This window comes from Diabrotica virgifera, chromosome 9 (genome assembly GCF_917563875.1).
Source record: "Diabrotica virgifera virgifera chromosome 9, PGI_DIABVI_V3a".
NCBI classification, from domain to species: domain Eukaryota; kingdom Metazoa; phylum Arthropoda; class Insecta; order Coleoptera; family Chrysomelidae; genus Diabrotica; species Diabrotica virgifera.
Genome location: NC_065451.1, coordinates 210,547,856 through 210,564,657, shown reverse-complemented (window position 1 = coordinate 210,564,657; position 16,802 = coordinate 210,547,856). Strand labels below are relative to the sequence as shown.

The window sequence follows — 16,802 nt, the reverse complement described above, 5'->3', positions numbered from 1 at the left end:
GTATATAGTGTACTATTATACGGCGTGGAAGCTTGGACGTTAACAGTAAGTTCGTCACGACGTTTAGAGAGCTTTGAAATGTGGGTATTTCGTCGTATGCTGAAAATTCCATGGACCGACCGCGTTATAAACGAATAAGTTTTAAGGCGTATTAATAGAAACCGTGAACTCACAGAAATTGTCAAGAAACGTAAAACATCTTATCTTGGACACATATTTAGACACGACATGTATAACTTCCTTCAACTTATTATAGAAGAGCAAATGGAAGACGCGGCCCGGGTAGACGACAAATGACCTGGCTGCGCAACATCAAAGAATGGACATGATTATACTTTCAAAGTCTAATAAGAAAAGCCCAAAATAGAGAAAACTTTGCAGAAGTCATCGCCAACCATCGCTAAGAAGCCGGCACCCAAAGAAGAAGTAGTTTTGTTGATGATCAACTTCACAAACAATACATCTCTATAGATACTCTAGACCTAGACGTTCCACGACCATGTTAATCTTTCGGATCGAATTATCGCCATCTCTTGATTGGAAAGGCCACTAAATTGGCAAATTATAGTTACGCGGGAATTTCAAACTATAAATTTTGGGGATTTTTGATGAAATTTCGCAGGAAATTAAAACAACAGAAAGACAATTCAATGTTTTATTCAATAATTATACTACAGGGTGATTGATTAGTAGGGTAAAGCTCAATAGCTCCGCTATAGTAATAGATAGCAATAATTATAAATAATACTGTGTTATCGAATACCCTGTAACATTCTAACTAATTTTGTAATGTGAAGCTCAAAGGTGGCTAAAATTTTTGTTATTAACTTTTATTGCTATCTATTACTGTAGCGGAGTTATTGAATTACCCTACTAATAAATCACCCTGTATAACTTAAAATTGCCTTTAAACGTTTCATCTACATAAAAAATACTAAAAGTCTTAAGTTCTGTCTAAAGATATGGTAGTACGTAGTGTCTGTAGTAACTGTGTGTCAACAGTATCGGGGCTGAAATACCGATATAAACAAAAATCATAGTTTTACTGAGAACAGATAGGATAAAAAAATTGCTCGAAACAGCGGAGATGAAAACCCCTTCGAAAAATCGATGGTAAGACTCTATGGGACAGAGCAGTAAGGGCCCAGAGCACGCCAAATAGAATTCTATTTTGCTGACGTCACAAAATAGAATTTCATAATGGGAGAATCGACGGTTGCTAGGCAACATGACGTCACTAAGATAGAATTCTATTTTGCGTGCTCCCACTGCTGATATACGACGGAGATGCAAGGTGGACAACATTAATAACTGGGTAAGAAAAAGAAAAAAATAATGACAACATAAGCCGAATGACAACAAATAGAAGAACAGCGAGAGACGGTTCCCCAATAGGAAGACGAAGTGGGAAGACTCGAAAACGACAACTTACTAGAGGGACATTGAAAAAACAGACAGTGTCATGTCTATACAAATAGAAGAAGAAGAACCTCAATAAAAACAGCCAAAATCGAATACCTCGGTAACATCATGTGGAACAGTGAAATATATGGATTGCTGCAACAAAATTCCATGGAACGACCGCGTTAGAAACGAATAAGTTTTAAGGCGTATGAATAGAGAACGTGAACTCACAGAAATTGTCAATAAACGTAAAACATCTTATCTTGGACACATATTTAGACACGACAGGTATAACTTCCTTCAACTTATTATAGAAGAGCAAATAGAAGGAAGACGCGGCCCGGGTAGACGACAAATGACCTGGCTGCGCAACATCAAAGAATGGACATGATTAGACTTTCAAAGTCTAATAAGAAAAGCCCAAAATAGAGCAAACTTTGCAGAAGTCAATCGCCTAAAATGATCTAAAACACATTAAGAACTGATAGATTAACATTTATGTTTTCCTCTCCGCTGTCTGATTGAATTAAAATTGACAGCATGTTGGAATGGCCTATAATTAACCAGAGATCAAACGCATTGAAAAATTACGACAATGCTATTTTTCATATTTGATAGTTCCCGCAATTAGGTTGAGTAGACACGTCGAAATTTAGTTTTTACGATATTCGTTTGGTGTCAGCATCAGCACCTTCAGTTTATGTCATCTGTCACAATTTGTCATTGTTATTGATTGTGTAACAAGTGGTTACCATCTGGGGTTACCAGATTTTCGATTTTGTAACTTGCTGCCGCCATAGATATTGATCACACCACGCCGCTTCCAGAATTCCGTTAAAAGGTATTTATTTGAAATTTGAATATTTTTTATTGTTGAAGGAAGCGAAAAAATAGTACATATATCAAAGTGTGTAAATAATCTATTTCCTTAGCTGAGCGCTTTCCACAAAGGAATGTTGTAAGAAAAAGAAGTACAAAACTCTTTTTTTAACTTACCAGTAAAAAGTACTAAGTTCTACGTTGAGGAATATTTTTTTCTGTATTTACACAATCTACTCCACACTAACATTTACAGTAATAAGTAAATAGTTTATAATATTTTGTAGTGTGCATGTGCCGGGAATTATGTTATAAAAACTATACTAATTCAGTCATAGGGGCGCCGACTGAATTCGAGTAGTTTTTGTTTGCAGAATATCTATTATGGTACAGAAATTAACTGTAGGTGTATGATTTGTAAGTGTAAGCGAAATTTTTGATTACATATTGAGTAAATGTCTACACTGTTTCAGTCATGTATGTAAAACTAATCAAGTATTTACTTCTTCTTCTTCTTCCTGCTTCCTTAATAGGCTCGCGCCTGTTCCATCTTTGGATGCCTCCTGATCATATATCCAGGTTGTCACTCTATCTCTTCCTTGAACTTCCTATACTCCTTCGGCCATTTGGTGATCTGTTTCGTGCTATCTTTACTAGTCTTCCTTCTCACATTCTGCTCATATGGCTATACGATTATTTTTTTTCTTTTCAGTGTCCAGTCATTTATATTCTCTATATTACAGCTTTGCCTGAGGTCTGTGCTACGTTGTCTATCCCATAATGATTTTCCTGTGATATCTCAGACTATTTTCATTTCACACGTTTTCATCAGTCTTTTTGTCCTTGTGGTGGTCTTGTTTCCGCAGTGTGTCATAATTGGCCTAACTACTGTCCTATAGATCTTGGCCTTTGTTTCTGTTCGTAGATGTGTGTTGCGCCAGATAGTGTGTTTAAGACATCCTGTTTTTATGTTGCTTCGTTTACTTGTTGAGCAACTTCCGCTTCTGTGTCTCCATAACTGTGCATTAGCACTCACAGGTAGCTGATACTTCTTTCTTGCTGGATTTTTTTGCTGTCCACTTCCAGCTTGCATCTTATTGGATCTTTAGAGATTACCATACTTTTTGTTTTATTTGGTGATATTATCATCTTGAACTTTCTTGTTGTTATATTAAATTGAGATAAAAGTTTCTGAAGGTCATCTTCACTCTCTGCAATAAGTATGGCATCATCTGCATAGCATACTATAGAGATAATTTCTTCACCCATTCTGTAGCCTATACTCAGGCTTTTGACTTTATAAATAATTTCATCCATGATGAAGTTAAACAGCAGCGGGTTCAATGAGTCTCCTTGACATTCCCCTTTCCACTGGTATCGGCTGTGTTAATTTGTTATTAATTCTGGCCTGCGTGTTATTCCTGCTGTATATGTTTTCGATAGTCTTGATAATATCTGATGGTATGTTTCGTTTATATAACTGGTGAATTACGTCATTCAGCTTAACGCAGTCGAATGCCTTTTGTAGATCTATGAAGCAACAGTAATTATTTACTTAAGTGGATTTATTATTATATCATAAAATTAAGTGGTGTTTAAGCGATATACAGGGTGTCCCGAAAAGATTGGTTGATTGGTCTTAAATTATACCACAGATTCTGAGGTCAAAGATAGGTTGATTGAACCTCACTTACCTATATACAATAGTGCACACAAAAAAGTTATAGCCCTTTGAAGTTATAAAATGAAAATTGATTTTTTTTCATATATCGAAAACTCTTAGAGATTTTTTTATTGAAAATGGACATGTGGCATTCTTACGGCAGGAAAATCTTAAAAAAAAACAACAGTGAAATTTGTACACCCCATAAAAATTTTATGGGGTTTTGTTCTCTTAAAGCCCCCCAAACTTTTGTGTATGTTCCAATTAAATTATTATTGTGGTACCATTAGTTTTGCCTCTTAGTATTTTTTCGATAAGGCACCTTTACATAAAAAATTTATGGGGGTTTCATTCCTTTAAACCCCCCAAATGTTTGTGTACGTTCCAATTAAAGTATTATTGCGGTAATAGCATTATTTTAACACAGTATTTTTAAAACCTTTTATCGAGATGTGACTTCTTGATTAATATGGTTCAAAATATACCTAAAAATGTAAATTATAAATAAATTTTTATATTATTACCAGGGCCTGGATTCCGTGCACTGTACTGCCGTCCTAAGCCAAAAAGACGCATCTCAATATTTTAAGTTGTTGAGTTATTGCGATTTATCGGTTTTTTATTACAAGTACTCGTATAGATGCGTCTAATTTAATTAAAAATTTTTAGGCACTCTGGAGTTAAAATGCGTCTTTTTCGCTTAGGAAATAGGTTAAACATTGTATTTGGGGTCCTTAAGAACCATAATATAAAAATCGAAAAATTTTGAGATACGCCCTTTTGGCTTAGGACGGCAGTGTAGATATCTACAGTCGCCTTCTATCGATGTCAATTGTCATGAAAATATTTGAATTTTTAGCTTTAATTGAATTATTTTCTAGTTTTGCTAGGTTATACTCTAATTGATGCTGAAGTGACACTTAGTAAAACAAGAAAATATTTGAATTAAAACTAAAAATTCAAATATTTTCATGACAATTGCCATGACAGAAAGCGACTGTAGATATCTACAGTGCACGGAATCTAGGCCCAGGTCTCTATACTCGTGTTTAATCATATACAAATATGTGGTGGATTTGACAAATATTCAAAATATCTCGATACAAACTGGCTTTTCAAGAAAATACTAAAAGGGAAAAATGTTTTAGAAACATTGTGTTTAACTAATAGTACTACAATAATAATTTAATAGGAACATACACAAAAGTTTAGGTGGGTTTAAGGGAACAAAACCCCCATAAAATTTTTTAGGGGTGCACAAATTTCACTATAATTTTTTTTAAGATGCTCCTGCTATAAGAATGTCACATGAGTATTTTCACTAAAAAATCTCTAATAGTTTTCGATAGATTGGAAAAAATTTATTTTCATTTTGTAACTTCAAAGGGCTGTAACTTTTTTATGTGCACATTTGTACTAAGGTAAGTGAGGTTCAATCAACCTATTTTTGACCCCAGAATCTGTGGTATAATTTATGACCAATCTTTTCGGGACACCCTGTATATATACATATACACTCACAGGCAAAAATATTGCATATTTTGAAATTAACCTGTGAAATAAAAATCTTTGTGCTGCCCATGCACAAAAAATGTGTAAGTTTGCACAATGTACAAAAAATTTGTAGTTGATGTGGCACTATTGATTTCGTGGATACTCCTTCCTTGTTCCCCAACCTTTGATGTTGTACCTTTTACTAATTGACATAAGTAAAAAAAGAGCTTTGTACCTACTTCTTTTTCTTACAATACTTCTTTTTTATTGTAACATTAGCTCGAATGATGACGTTTATGTTGAAAGCCTAAGGAAATATATTATTTACACACTTTGACATACTACGCCAGTCAATGGGAGCAAGAATAGGATATTACCACCGAATAATTCTATCCTACTGCATGGATTTTAATGAAATTTTGGGAATAGCCTCTACTTATCTCCTAATTCAAAGTCTACCCTATGCCGATGTGTGCTTTTATCTTGGGGGTGGTTCCCACCCCCTTATTAGGCGTGGAAAATTTTTTGGTTCAAATTACCACGGAATTCGCTAGAGAACCTAATTCTGAGCAAAAACTGTTCTGTAATTTTTTTTTGGAAACTCAATACTTTTTGAAATATTCATGGTTGAAAATTGGCCATTTTCATTGAAACATAATACCTTTTCGAACGGTTTTTGCGAATACCTTAAAAACTATGCATCTAACTAAAAAAACTATATTAAACATTTTTCTAGGTTATAAAAAAACAAAGAGATACTTGCCTTCATAAATCTTCTAGTTATAATACAAAAAGAGATATGGTAGGTGAAAAAAGTTTGTTTTTTGGTACATTCTCAAATTGGTGTATTCAACTTGAAATAACAGAGAAACGGTCGATTTTAGGTGTATAGTGCCACTATTACCTTTTGTAGTGCTTGAAAAGACCTTTTAAAATGAGCTATACTAAAGGTCCATTACATTAAAACTAAGCGAGATATGCTGCAAACAAAATTGATAACTAATGTATTTTAAGAAAAAATGAGAAGTAATTTTAACCCCCATCCACCAAAATGTAAATGCATGGTTTTCCTTCTACAATACCTTTTATTATAGTGTTATTTCTATGTTCAAAAAGTTGGACGGGTTTCTAATATGTAAATGGTTTTTGAAAAAAAAAGATCAAATTATAGAGCGCATTTTTAAATTTTCTTAAAAATCCTCCTTTTTCTCCATGTAACTTGAAAATGATAAGAGATACAATAATGAAAAATAAAAAGAATGTGTGTGTACTTTGTACGCACGTAAGAAGTTATACTTCTATTATATGATTTAAACGAAATTAATATACTTTTTATTTATATTTTGTTTAAATATTAAACTAATTTATACTTACTACTTCTCAAATATTTTTATGAGAATAGTGCCAAAAATTAAAATAATAAAAGAATAAAACACACACAAACACATTAAACAAGCCACAAATGATGTCTGAACATTAATTGTCGAAATTTTTTTTAACTAAATACGTATTTTCTAAAAATACAATTACAGTAGAACGTCGATAATCCGTACGTCAAAAATCCGGACCGTCAATAATCCGGATTTGTATCTAGCAAAAATATCTGATTCTTTTAAAATAAATTAAGAACTTCGCTGCGAAAAACGAACCTCTACCGCAGTTTAAAAATATTTTACACATTTTTTAAAAGCCCAAATAGTGTCTGATGTTTTTACTGTACACATGGTGCTATTATAAATTAATTACAATACAGTGTTTAAACATAAAAAAATGTTTTGATTAATTTCACCTCTAGACACTTTACTGTACAAGAGAAAACATAAAATTTTAAAACGTTTGTTGTACTTTAATGTGTATACTGGCCTTTTTTGAGGTAATTTCGATAATCCGGATAATTTGATAATCCGGATGGGGTCCGGTCCCAATTAATCCGGATTATTGACGTTCTACTGTATATAATAAATATACTTACAATCATAAAATGTATTAAAAAAAAACAAAAAAGAAAGTTTCTATTGGGACTCGAACCAGCGCTGATAAGAGCGGTTGGTATTGGAATTCATTCGCCTTCTCCGCTTAGCCACGGACACTATGTGTCATTATTTACGAAGATCGACTAACTAAACGGATTAAACTTGTGATATTTTGATATTTTGAAAATTGATCAAATTATTTTAATTTTGAATTGAAATGATTTAGAATTGAAAAAATACAACAAAACATAGAGTAAAAAAACAATATATTAGGTGAATATTGATAGAAATTTTGATGGTAATCAAATTATATAAATAAAAGTATTACATACTATGTATTTTGGCAGATCAAATAGGTAGGTTTATACCCATGATACATTAACAATTATTACGTACCTGTTGCTTTTAAAAACTATTTAAAAGTCACTACAATATTATAAACTTTTTTGTTTCTGTCCTCACAACAATAAAACTAATATATTATACATTTGTTTACCTTTACCTTTACCTCCAAACCACAGCTGCCATATCGGATAATTTTTGACATGTCATTTGAACATCCAATCAGAACAAAGTTATAATGCGCATGCGCCGGGCTGATAGGTTTTAACATTTAAAAAAATCACCCTCTATCGCCGGTAAAGTCAAAAATGAAATTTTTATCTGAAAAAGCCCTACATTTTTGTGTGGTATCTTCTTTTCGTATCTCTTATCTTTTTCGAGTTACATGGAGGAAAAGGAAGATTTTTAAGAAAATTTAAAAATGCGCTCTATAATTTGATCTTATTTTTGAAGTTATACTTCTTTAGGCGCGATTTCGTTCAGGGTGAAATTTTATTAATCTGCGCGCATGCGCACACAGGCAGTATGGAGTTCGTAACTAAATGTTTTAATTTATGTATTTATCAGTCCAGAAAAGGTGTGGAAAGAATATATTAGTGTTATATTTTTCTACAAACGTATTAAAAATGCAATTTATCGCACTCCATAGGAGCGTTAAAAATGCTACTTTAAAGCACCGGTGCTTTAAAAATTTTAAGGCACTGCAGTTAAAAGTGAATTGTCAAATTGTGTAACGTCAAAATATTTATATTTCATTTATTAACATTAATAGGTATTAATAACAACTTTCGCAATTTGAAAAAGGTGGTTTAAAAGGATTTTTAAAATTTAATTTAAACTGTATTGCATTTTTAACATGTTTGTAGAAAAAAACTATTAAAATTTGTTAGAATATACAAAAATAAAAGTAGATGTTATTCTGATTTACGTATTGACAGTATAGGCAGTTTTGATGTAATGTCAAGAAAAATATAAAAATGGAATGTCAGTCAAGTTGAAGTAAAAGTTTTTGTAGGTATTGTCCTGTAATTGAGAATGAATAAATTATAATTGTTGATATATAAGACGTTTGTAGAAAAAATATTGTATGATATAGGTACGTGTTAAAAAGTACATGTTTAAGGCACTCATGTGAATTGCAGAATGAGCGAAGCGAATCTTTCACACGAAACTTTCACATAGGTGCCTTAAAATTGTACTTTTAACATTTATATCATAAATAACTATTATTATAATGTTTGTGTATTTGGACTTGTCTACCTCGGGAATAAGATAATAAGTAATATTTAAAGTATTTTATATTTCACTTCGTCTGTTTGTCACTATGTCTGAGAAATCTTGTAGCCCGGATAATCAAAAGCGTATAGCTCAGTGGTAGAGCGTTGGACTGGAGATCAAGAGGACCCCGGTTCGAATCCTGGTGTTTTCTAATCTTTTTTTAATTTTTGGTATTGTTTTACTAAAAATATTTGGAAAGTAGTAAGTTAAAATTAATTTAATCTTTAAATAAAATACAAATAAACTGTCCGAAAGTATATTTATTTCGTTGAAACCATATTTAGAAGTAAAACTTGTAAAACTGTTTAAAGTAGATAGGTATATTGATTTCGTTGAAATCATAATATGAAGTTAGATTATAATATAATAGAAGTATAACTTCTTACGTGCGTACAAAGTACACACACATTCTTTTTTCTCAAAAACTATTCATTTTAATCCAGCCCAACTTTTTGAACATGAAAATAACACTATAATAAAAAGTATTGTACAAGGAAAACGATGTATTTAAATTCTGATGGATGAGGGGTTAAAATATACTCCTCATTTCTTCTTAAAATACATTAGTCATTAACTTTTTAGCAGAATATCTCGCTTAGTTTGCATGTAATCGACAATTAGTATTGCTCATTTTAAAGGTCTTTTCAAGCACTACAAAAGATGTTAGTATCGTTATATACCTAAAATCGACAGTTTCTCTGTTATTTCAAGTTGATACAACGATTTGAGCATGCAGCAAAAAAACAAACTCTTCTTACCTACCATATATCCTTCTTTGTATTTTAACTAGAAGATTTATGAAGGAACGAATCTCTTTGTTTTTTTATAACCTACAGAAATATTTTATATAGTTTTTTTGTTAGATGCATAGTTTTTAAAGTATTCGCAAAAATCCGTCCGAAAAAAATTTTCAATGAAAATAACCAATTTTCAACCACATATAACTCAAAAAGTATTGAGTTTTCAAAAATTAATCATAGAACAGTTTTTGCTTAAAATTAGGTTCTCTAGCCTTTTCCGTAGCTATTTTAACCAAAACAGTTTTCACCCCCGAGAAGCGGTGGGAACCATCCCCAAGATACAAGCGCACATCAGCATAGGGTATACTTTGTTTCTTGAGCTATTCCCTACTTACTATGAAAATATCAAGTAAATCGATGTAGTAGGATGGAATTCGGAGCCAAATATCCTCATTGACTGCCCTATATTATTTTTTCACTTCCTTCATTCATTCAAGTGTGTAAAAACATCAGTCTTTTAACTATTTTTTAGTGTACCTAATTAGCATTAATAGATTCGTCAAAAGATCAATCAATATGGCACCACCAACAAAAAAAGATTTAGGAATAGTCTTGTTTGACGTAGCATCGCCGAAAAAAAGTGAGTTACTCAATGGACTTATGAAATTTTGTTGTTTTAAGAAATATAGCGACTGCAAAAGTATGTACCGCCTCATTTTGGTAAACACGGCAGAAACTAATAACGATTTTAACTACCCACATATTTACACAAGTGAAGAAGAAGACTTTAATCCTAATGAAATATTTGATATAGTAGAAAATGCCGAACCAGGTCAGTCAGATTGGATAGATGCCGTATCTTTGGGTGTTCACCATTTAGAAGAAGCAGCAGAGATGAAAGGCTTGGTTACCTTGCAACTGATATTTTTTACCACCTTAGATGAAACGAATCCATTAAATTATGATAGAGCAAAGTTGAATTCTCTCATGGTAAAAATGAATGAGCTAGATATATTTTTTTACATAATTGGACCAGATGTACAGCTACCATTTGTTATAACTAGTACACAGTGTATACCAAGATGCATGAACGGGCTACAGTTGGTAAGTCAATATTTACAGTAAAACTACCTGATGTTCATGGTTTTAAGATCCCCCTCTAAGTCGTCAATCGATCCTTTACGGGAGCTTCCTCTTGTTTTATTTCTTTGGGGCTTCCATTTCTTGATTACTTTTACAGCTCGATTATCTGGCATTCTTTCTAGGTGACCGAAATCTTACAATATCTGCGCTCTGCTTTATAGCCCAATAAATGACCGTTTTGGAGTGTAATTTCCAGGGGCAACTCCGAATTGCATGAAAATTTGGATTTAGGTTCTACTTACCCTCCACTTCAAAGTTGAATTTGTCGCGTTGATTGCTTTTACTTGGGGGGGGGTGACATTTACCCCTTCTCGGGGGGTGAAAAACGCGTGTTTAAAATAAGGCCGGAAATGGATAAATTGACTTATTTTATTGTTCTATAAAGTTTTTTACGTAAGTCAATACTTTTTGAGTTATTCGCGATTTAAAATGTTGATTTTGTGATAAAAAAAACTACGTTTTCAGACCGTTTTTCTCAAATAACTCAAAAAGTAAATATTTTATCGAAAAAAATATTTTTACCAAAAGTGTAGCCTATAAAAAAACGAAAGAAATGGTGTACCAGTAAAGTCTATAAATTGAGTAAAAGCAAAGTTGTAGCTCATGAAAAATATGTTCTTATTCGTCTAATTCCAAATCGAATAATTCATTGCGAAATCACCGAAGAAAGAAGCGTTTTTCGGGAAAACCTTATTAACATTTTTAAAGTATCGAAAAAAAGCTTATTATTTGTTTTTTACAAAAGTTTACAGCATTAAAAATAAACGAGTTACACTGAAAAAAAAGTTGGCCCCCTTTTTTTGGTAAAAAAAATCGTGTAAACCTCCCTCTATTTAGCACCCTAAATGAAATTAATCGTTTGGATTTACCATCTATTTTAACTGTATGTGTATTGTTTATATGAGCTGTAAGTTTGATTGGTTTGAAGTGCTTATTTTTGAAAACATTTGGTTTTATATTAAAAAAAAAATTTCTAAAAATTTTTGAAAAATTTAATTTTTTCAAAATTACTTAAAAAGTATTATCGATAAGAAAAATCTTAAAGAGTAAAAAAATGTAGGTTTTGCTATTATAAATATGCTAGTTTCATTTTGTTTCTCCGTAAGACAAAAATTGTATGGCTGTTCAAAATTTGCATACACTCGTGATTAGTCACCCATTAAAGCTTTCTCAATTGTAACCCTTCCAAAATTAAACACTTTAAACCGGCGAGACTGACAGATCATATAAAAAATAGATAGGTAAGTAAATTGTTTCTAAAGCGGTAGCGATTAATTTCATTTGTGGAGCTAAACACGGCGAGTTTTTCATGATTTTTTACAAAAAAAGAGGGCCAACTTTATTTTGAGCGTAACTCGCTTATTTTTAATGCTAAAACTTTTGCTAACAATTAAAACAAAGCTTTTTACAAACACTTTAAAAAAGTTTAAATGGGTTTTTCCCGAAAAGTGCTTAATTTTTCGGTGATTTCACCTTGAAATATTCGATTTGGAATTAGACGAATAAGAACGTATTTTTCATGAGCTACAACTTTGTTTTTATTTGATTGATAGACTTTACTGATACACCATTTTTATGGGTTTTTTTATAAGCTACACTTTTGCTGAGGATATTTTTTTCGATAAAATATTTACTTTTTGAGTTATTTGCGAAAAACCGTCTGAAAACGTAGTTTTTTTTGTCGAAAAATCAATATTTTCAATGGCAAATAACTCGAAAAGTATTGACTTTTTTTTTTTTTTTTTTTTTTTTTTTATTGACATCCCAATTTATTACAATCTGCCGTTTTTTACAAAGTAATAAGCATTAAATAATATTTATGTCGGCTAAACTATTGACATGTGGCGAACATACCCATTAATATGCCGCTCTTAATGTTAGTCTACTAAACTATTATTGGTTCTGGGAAAACATAAATAAGTACTACACTTTTTTTTTTAGCTCACACTAAATCACTGGTCACTTTACGTTTTAACCTGCGCACTGCACACATCTGCATCAAGTTTCTTGCTAGGTGGTTTGGGTGTTCCCGCAATCGGTCCTTGTATTTTTTTATTCGATGTACGGCGTTGTTGGTGATGTACCAAGGTATATTTAAAATCATCCTTAGTATTTTGGATTGGAACCTTTGTATTATTTCAATATTAGAATTTGCGGCTGTTCCCCATAGTTCTACCCCATAGGTCCAAATTGGCTTCAACACCGCTTTGTATAGGAGTAATTTATTTTGTGTTGATAACTGGGATTGTTTTCCTATTAGCCAGTATATGTCTCTCACTTTATGGCCCAATTGTTTTCGTTTGGAAAATATGTGTTTTTTCCAGGTCAGTTTTCTATCCAGGTGAATCCCAAGGTACTTTACATCGTCTTTCTGTGGTATTTGTTTGCGGTTAATACATACAGGTGGACAGGTTCCTCTACGGGTTGTAAATGTTACATGTATTGACTTTTGCTCATTTGGTTTAATTCTCCATTTTTGTAACCATTTTTCGACTTCAGTTATGTTATTTTGTAATAGTTCTGATGCGATGTTTGGATTCTTGTTGGAGCATAAGATCGCAGTATCATCTGCAAATGTAGCTGTTGTTGTGGCAGGTGATGTTGGAAGGTCGGCAGTATAGAGTAGGTACAGGACAGGACCCAGAACACTTCCCTGGGGGACACCCGCTGTTATGGGTTGAAGTTCTGATATTTCATTGTCGTATTTGACTCTAAAGCGTCTATTTGTAAGGTATGACTTTAGTAGTGTGTAATAATTTAGAGGCAAACAACTCCTCAGCTTATAGAGCAACCCCTGGTGCCATACCTTGTCAAACGCTTGTCCTATGTCTATGAATAGGGCGGAGCAATATCTGGATGCTTCGAGGTCTTTATGGATTCTGTTTACTAGTCGATGTACTTGTTGAATGGTAGAATGTTTCTGCCTGAATCCAAATTGGTGAGTTGGAATTATTCCCTCGTCTTCTAGGAGAGGTGTTAGTCTTGTTAATAAAAGTTTTTCGAACACTTTGGATAGCACGGGTAGTAGACTGATGGGCCGGTATGATTCTACCCTTTCAGGTGGTTTGCCTCGTTTTAAAATGGGTGTTATTTCGGCAACTTTCCATTGTGGCGGGAAATAGCTGATTTTCATGATTGAATTGAATAATTGTGTTAAATATGTATATCCTATTTCCGGCAGTTCTTGTAATATTTGTCCTGTGATTAGGTCGTACCCTGGAGCTTTTTTAGGGTTGGTATTGAATCTTATTGTGGCCTTTATTTCACTTTTTTTGAATCTTTTTTCTGGTAATTCTAGCTGGTATGATTCTTCAAGTGCTTGGTTTATTGTTTCCTCTTGGTTGGGGTCAGTTGTTTCATTGGGAATGAACACAGTTCTTAGGTGGTTTGCAAATGTCTCTGCTTTTTCCTTTGGTGTTTTTAACCATCCGCCCTGCTCTTTTTTTAATGGTGGTATGGTTGGTTGCCCCCTTTTTTTGGTAAAAAAAATCGTGTAAACCTCCCTCTATTTAGCACCCTAAATGAAATTAATCGTTTGGATTTACCATCTATTTTAACTGTATGTGTATTGTTTATATGAGCTGTAAGTTTGATTGGTTTGAAGTGCTTATTTTTGAAAACATTTGGTTTTATATTAAAAAAAAAATTTCTAAAAATTTTTGAAAAATTTAATTTTTTCAAAATTACTTAAAAAGTATTATCGGTAAGAAAAATCTTAAAGAGTAAAAAAATGTAGGTTTTGCTATTATAAATATGCTAGTTTCATTTTGTTTCTCCGTAAGACAAAAATTGTATGGCTGTTCAAAATTTGCATACACTCGTGATTAGTCACCCATTAAAGCTTTCTCAATTGTAACCCTTCCAAAATTAAACACTTTAAACCGGCGAGACTGACAGATCATATAAAAAATAGATAGGTAAGTAAATTTTTTCTAAAGCGGTAGCGATTAATTTCATTTGTGGAGCTAAACACGGCGAGTTTTTCATGATTTTTTACAAAAAAAGAGGGCCAACTTTATTTTGAGCGTAACTCGCTTATTTTTAATGCTAAAACTTTTGCTAACAATTAAAACAAAGCTTTTTACAAACACTTTAAAAAAGTTTAAATGGGTTTTTCCCGAAAAGTGCTTAATTTTTCGGTGATTTCACCTTGAAATATTCGATTTGGAATTAGACGAATAAGAACGTATTTTTCATGAGCTACAACTTTGTTTTTATTTGATTGATAGACTTTACTGATACACCATTTTTATGGGTTTTTTTATAAGCTACACTTTTGCTGAGGATATTTTTTTCGATAAAATATTTACTTTTTGAGTTATTTGCGAAAAACCGTCTGAAAACGTAGTTTTTTTGTCGAAAAATCAATATTTTCAATGGCAAATAACTCGAAAAGTATTGACTTAAGTAAAAAACTTTATCGAACAAAAGTTGCTTAAAATCAGTCAATTTATCCATTTCCGGTCTTATCTTGAACGTATGTTTTTTCACCCCCGAGCAGGGGTGACAGTCACCCCCCAAGTAAAAGCAACCAACGGCACAACGGCACAACGGGAAAGTGGAGGGTAAGTAGAACCTAAATCCAAATTTTCATGCAATTCGGAGTTGCCCCTGAAAATTACACAATATCGCCGAATTTCCCGTTCATTTACTGGGCTATTAGGTTATCCAGCTCATGGTTCATTTTAATTCTCCGTGAATCATCGCTGCATTGAGTTGGTCCAAATGTATTTTGTATTTTGCGCTCAGATATTCTCAGTTTATTTTCAATATTCTCAATATTTTCAGAAAGCCGAAAGTCCTTTACAATACCTAAATAAAAAGTTTCTTTTGACTGAAATATTTGCAATTAAAAATCATACTAAATTTTCTCTTTTATTTTCATCCCCGTACCTTATTAAAATACACATAGAAGTTTTCAGTGACTTTCTGCCCTCAATGATAGTGTAATATTTTATTCTGCATTTAAATTTTTCAAAAATATTTATTAGTTTTCTCAGGATTCGAAAAAAATGAATACATTTAAAACACATTGAACATTTTGACAGGCGACATTTTACGCCCATGCTCGTAAAGATATTATTTATTTTTTTACTGTACTATTTTCTAATTCTCTTTTCTTGTTCCTAGCCTGATGGTAATCAAAATTTATCTACTGCCAAAAAGTTAGTAAAGAGTGTCAGCAACGGTGTTATGTGCAATACTAAAATTGGTCTCAATCTGTTGTTCAGTTACAAAAACTCAGCAGGGATGCAGCCTTGGAAAGTACCATTAGCATTTGGAACCAACTTTTCCCTTCCAGTATCCACATCTAAAATATATAGGTAAATTATTTTACATATTTTTTGTTTTCACCCATTTTGAAAAAATGTGAAATCTTTGTATGATCCACGTCCGTCTGTCCGTAACCACAACTCCTCCGGCAATATAGCAGCTAGAATGACAAATGAGGTGTCAAATGAAAGCTGATAATCCAAGGATGGTAGTAAAGGTGAGATATTTGACCTTGGCGGTCTGTCCGTCGGTCTGTACGACCGCGAATATAACTCCTCCATCATTATACCAGGTATAATGACAAATGAGGTGTCAAATGAAAGTTTATAATCCAAGGATGGTACTAAAGGTGAGATATTTGACCTAGGCGGTCTGTGCGTCGGTCAGTACGACCGCGAATATAACTTCTCCGTCATTATACCAGGTAGAATGACAAATGAGGTGTCAAATGAAAGCTGATAATCCTAGGATTGTACTAAAGGTGAGATATTTGACCTAGGCGGTCTGTGCGTCGGTCCCTCCGACCGCGAATATAACTCCTCCGTCATTATACCAGGTAGAATGACAAATGAGGTGTCAAATGAAAGCTGATAATCCAAGGATGGTACTAAAGATGAGATATTTAACTTAGGCGGTCTGTACGTCGGTCCCTCCGACCGCGAATATAACTCC

At 32.8% G+C, this 16,802-nt stretch overlaps 1 protein-coding gene across 1 annotated transcript in view; it reads left to right on the top strand.

The window, feature by feature from the left end:
* The first annotated feature begins 2,140 nt into the window (after window positions 1–2,140).
* Window positions 2,141–16,802, top strand: part of LOC114334819 (uncharacterized) — a 33,377-nt gene continuing 18,715 nt past the window's right edge. Inside the window, exons 1-3 of the mRNA XM_028284916.2 lie at window positions 2,141–2,245; window positions 10,246–10,817; window positions 15,987–16,180. Coding sequence (XP_028140717.1) covers window positions 10,290–10,817; window positions 15,987–16,180 — 722 coding nt within the window. The 5' untranslated portion in view covers window positions 2,141–2,245; window positions 10,246–10,289. The remainder of the gene's footprint in view (window positions 2,246–10,245; window positions 10,818–15,986; window positions 16,181–16,802) is intronic.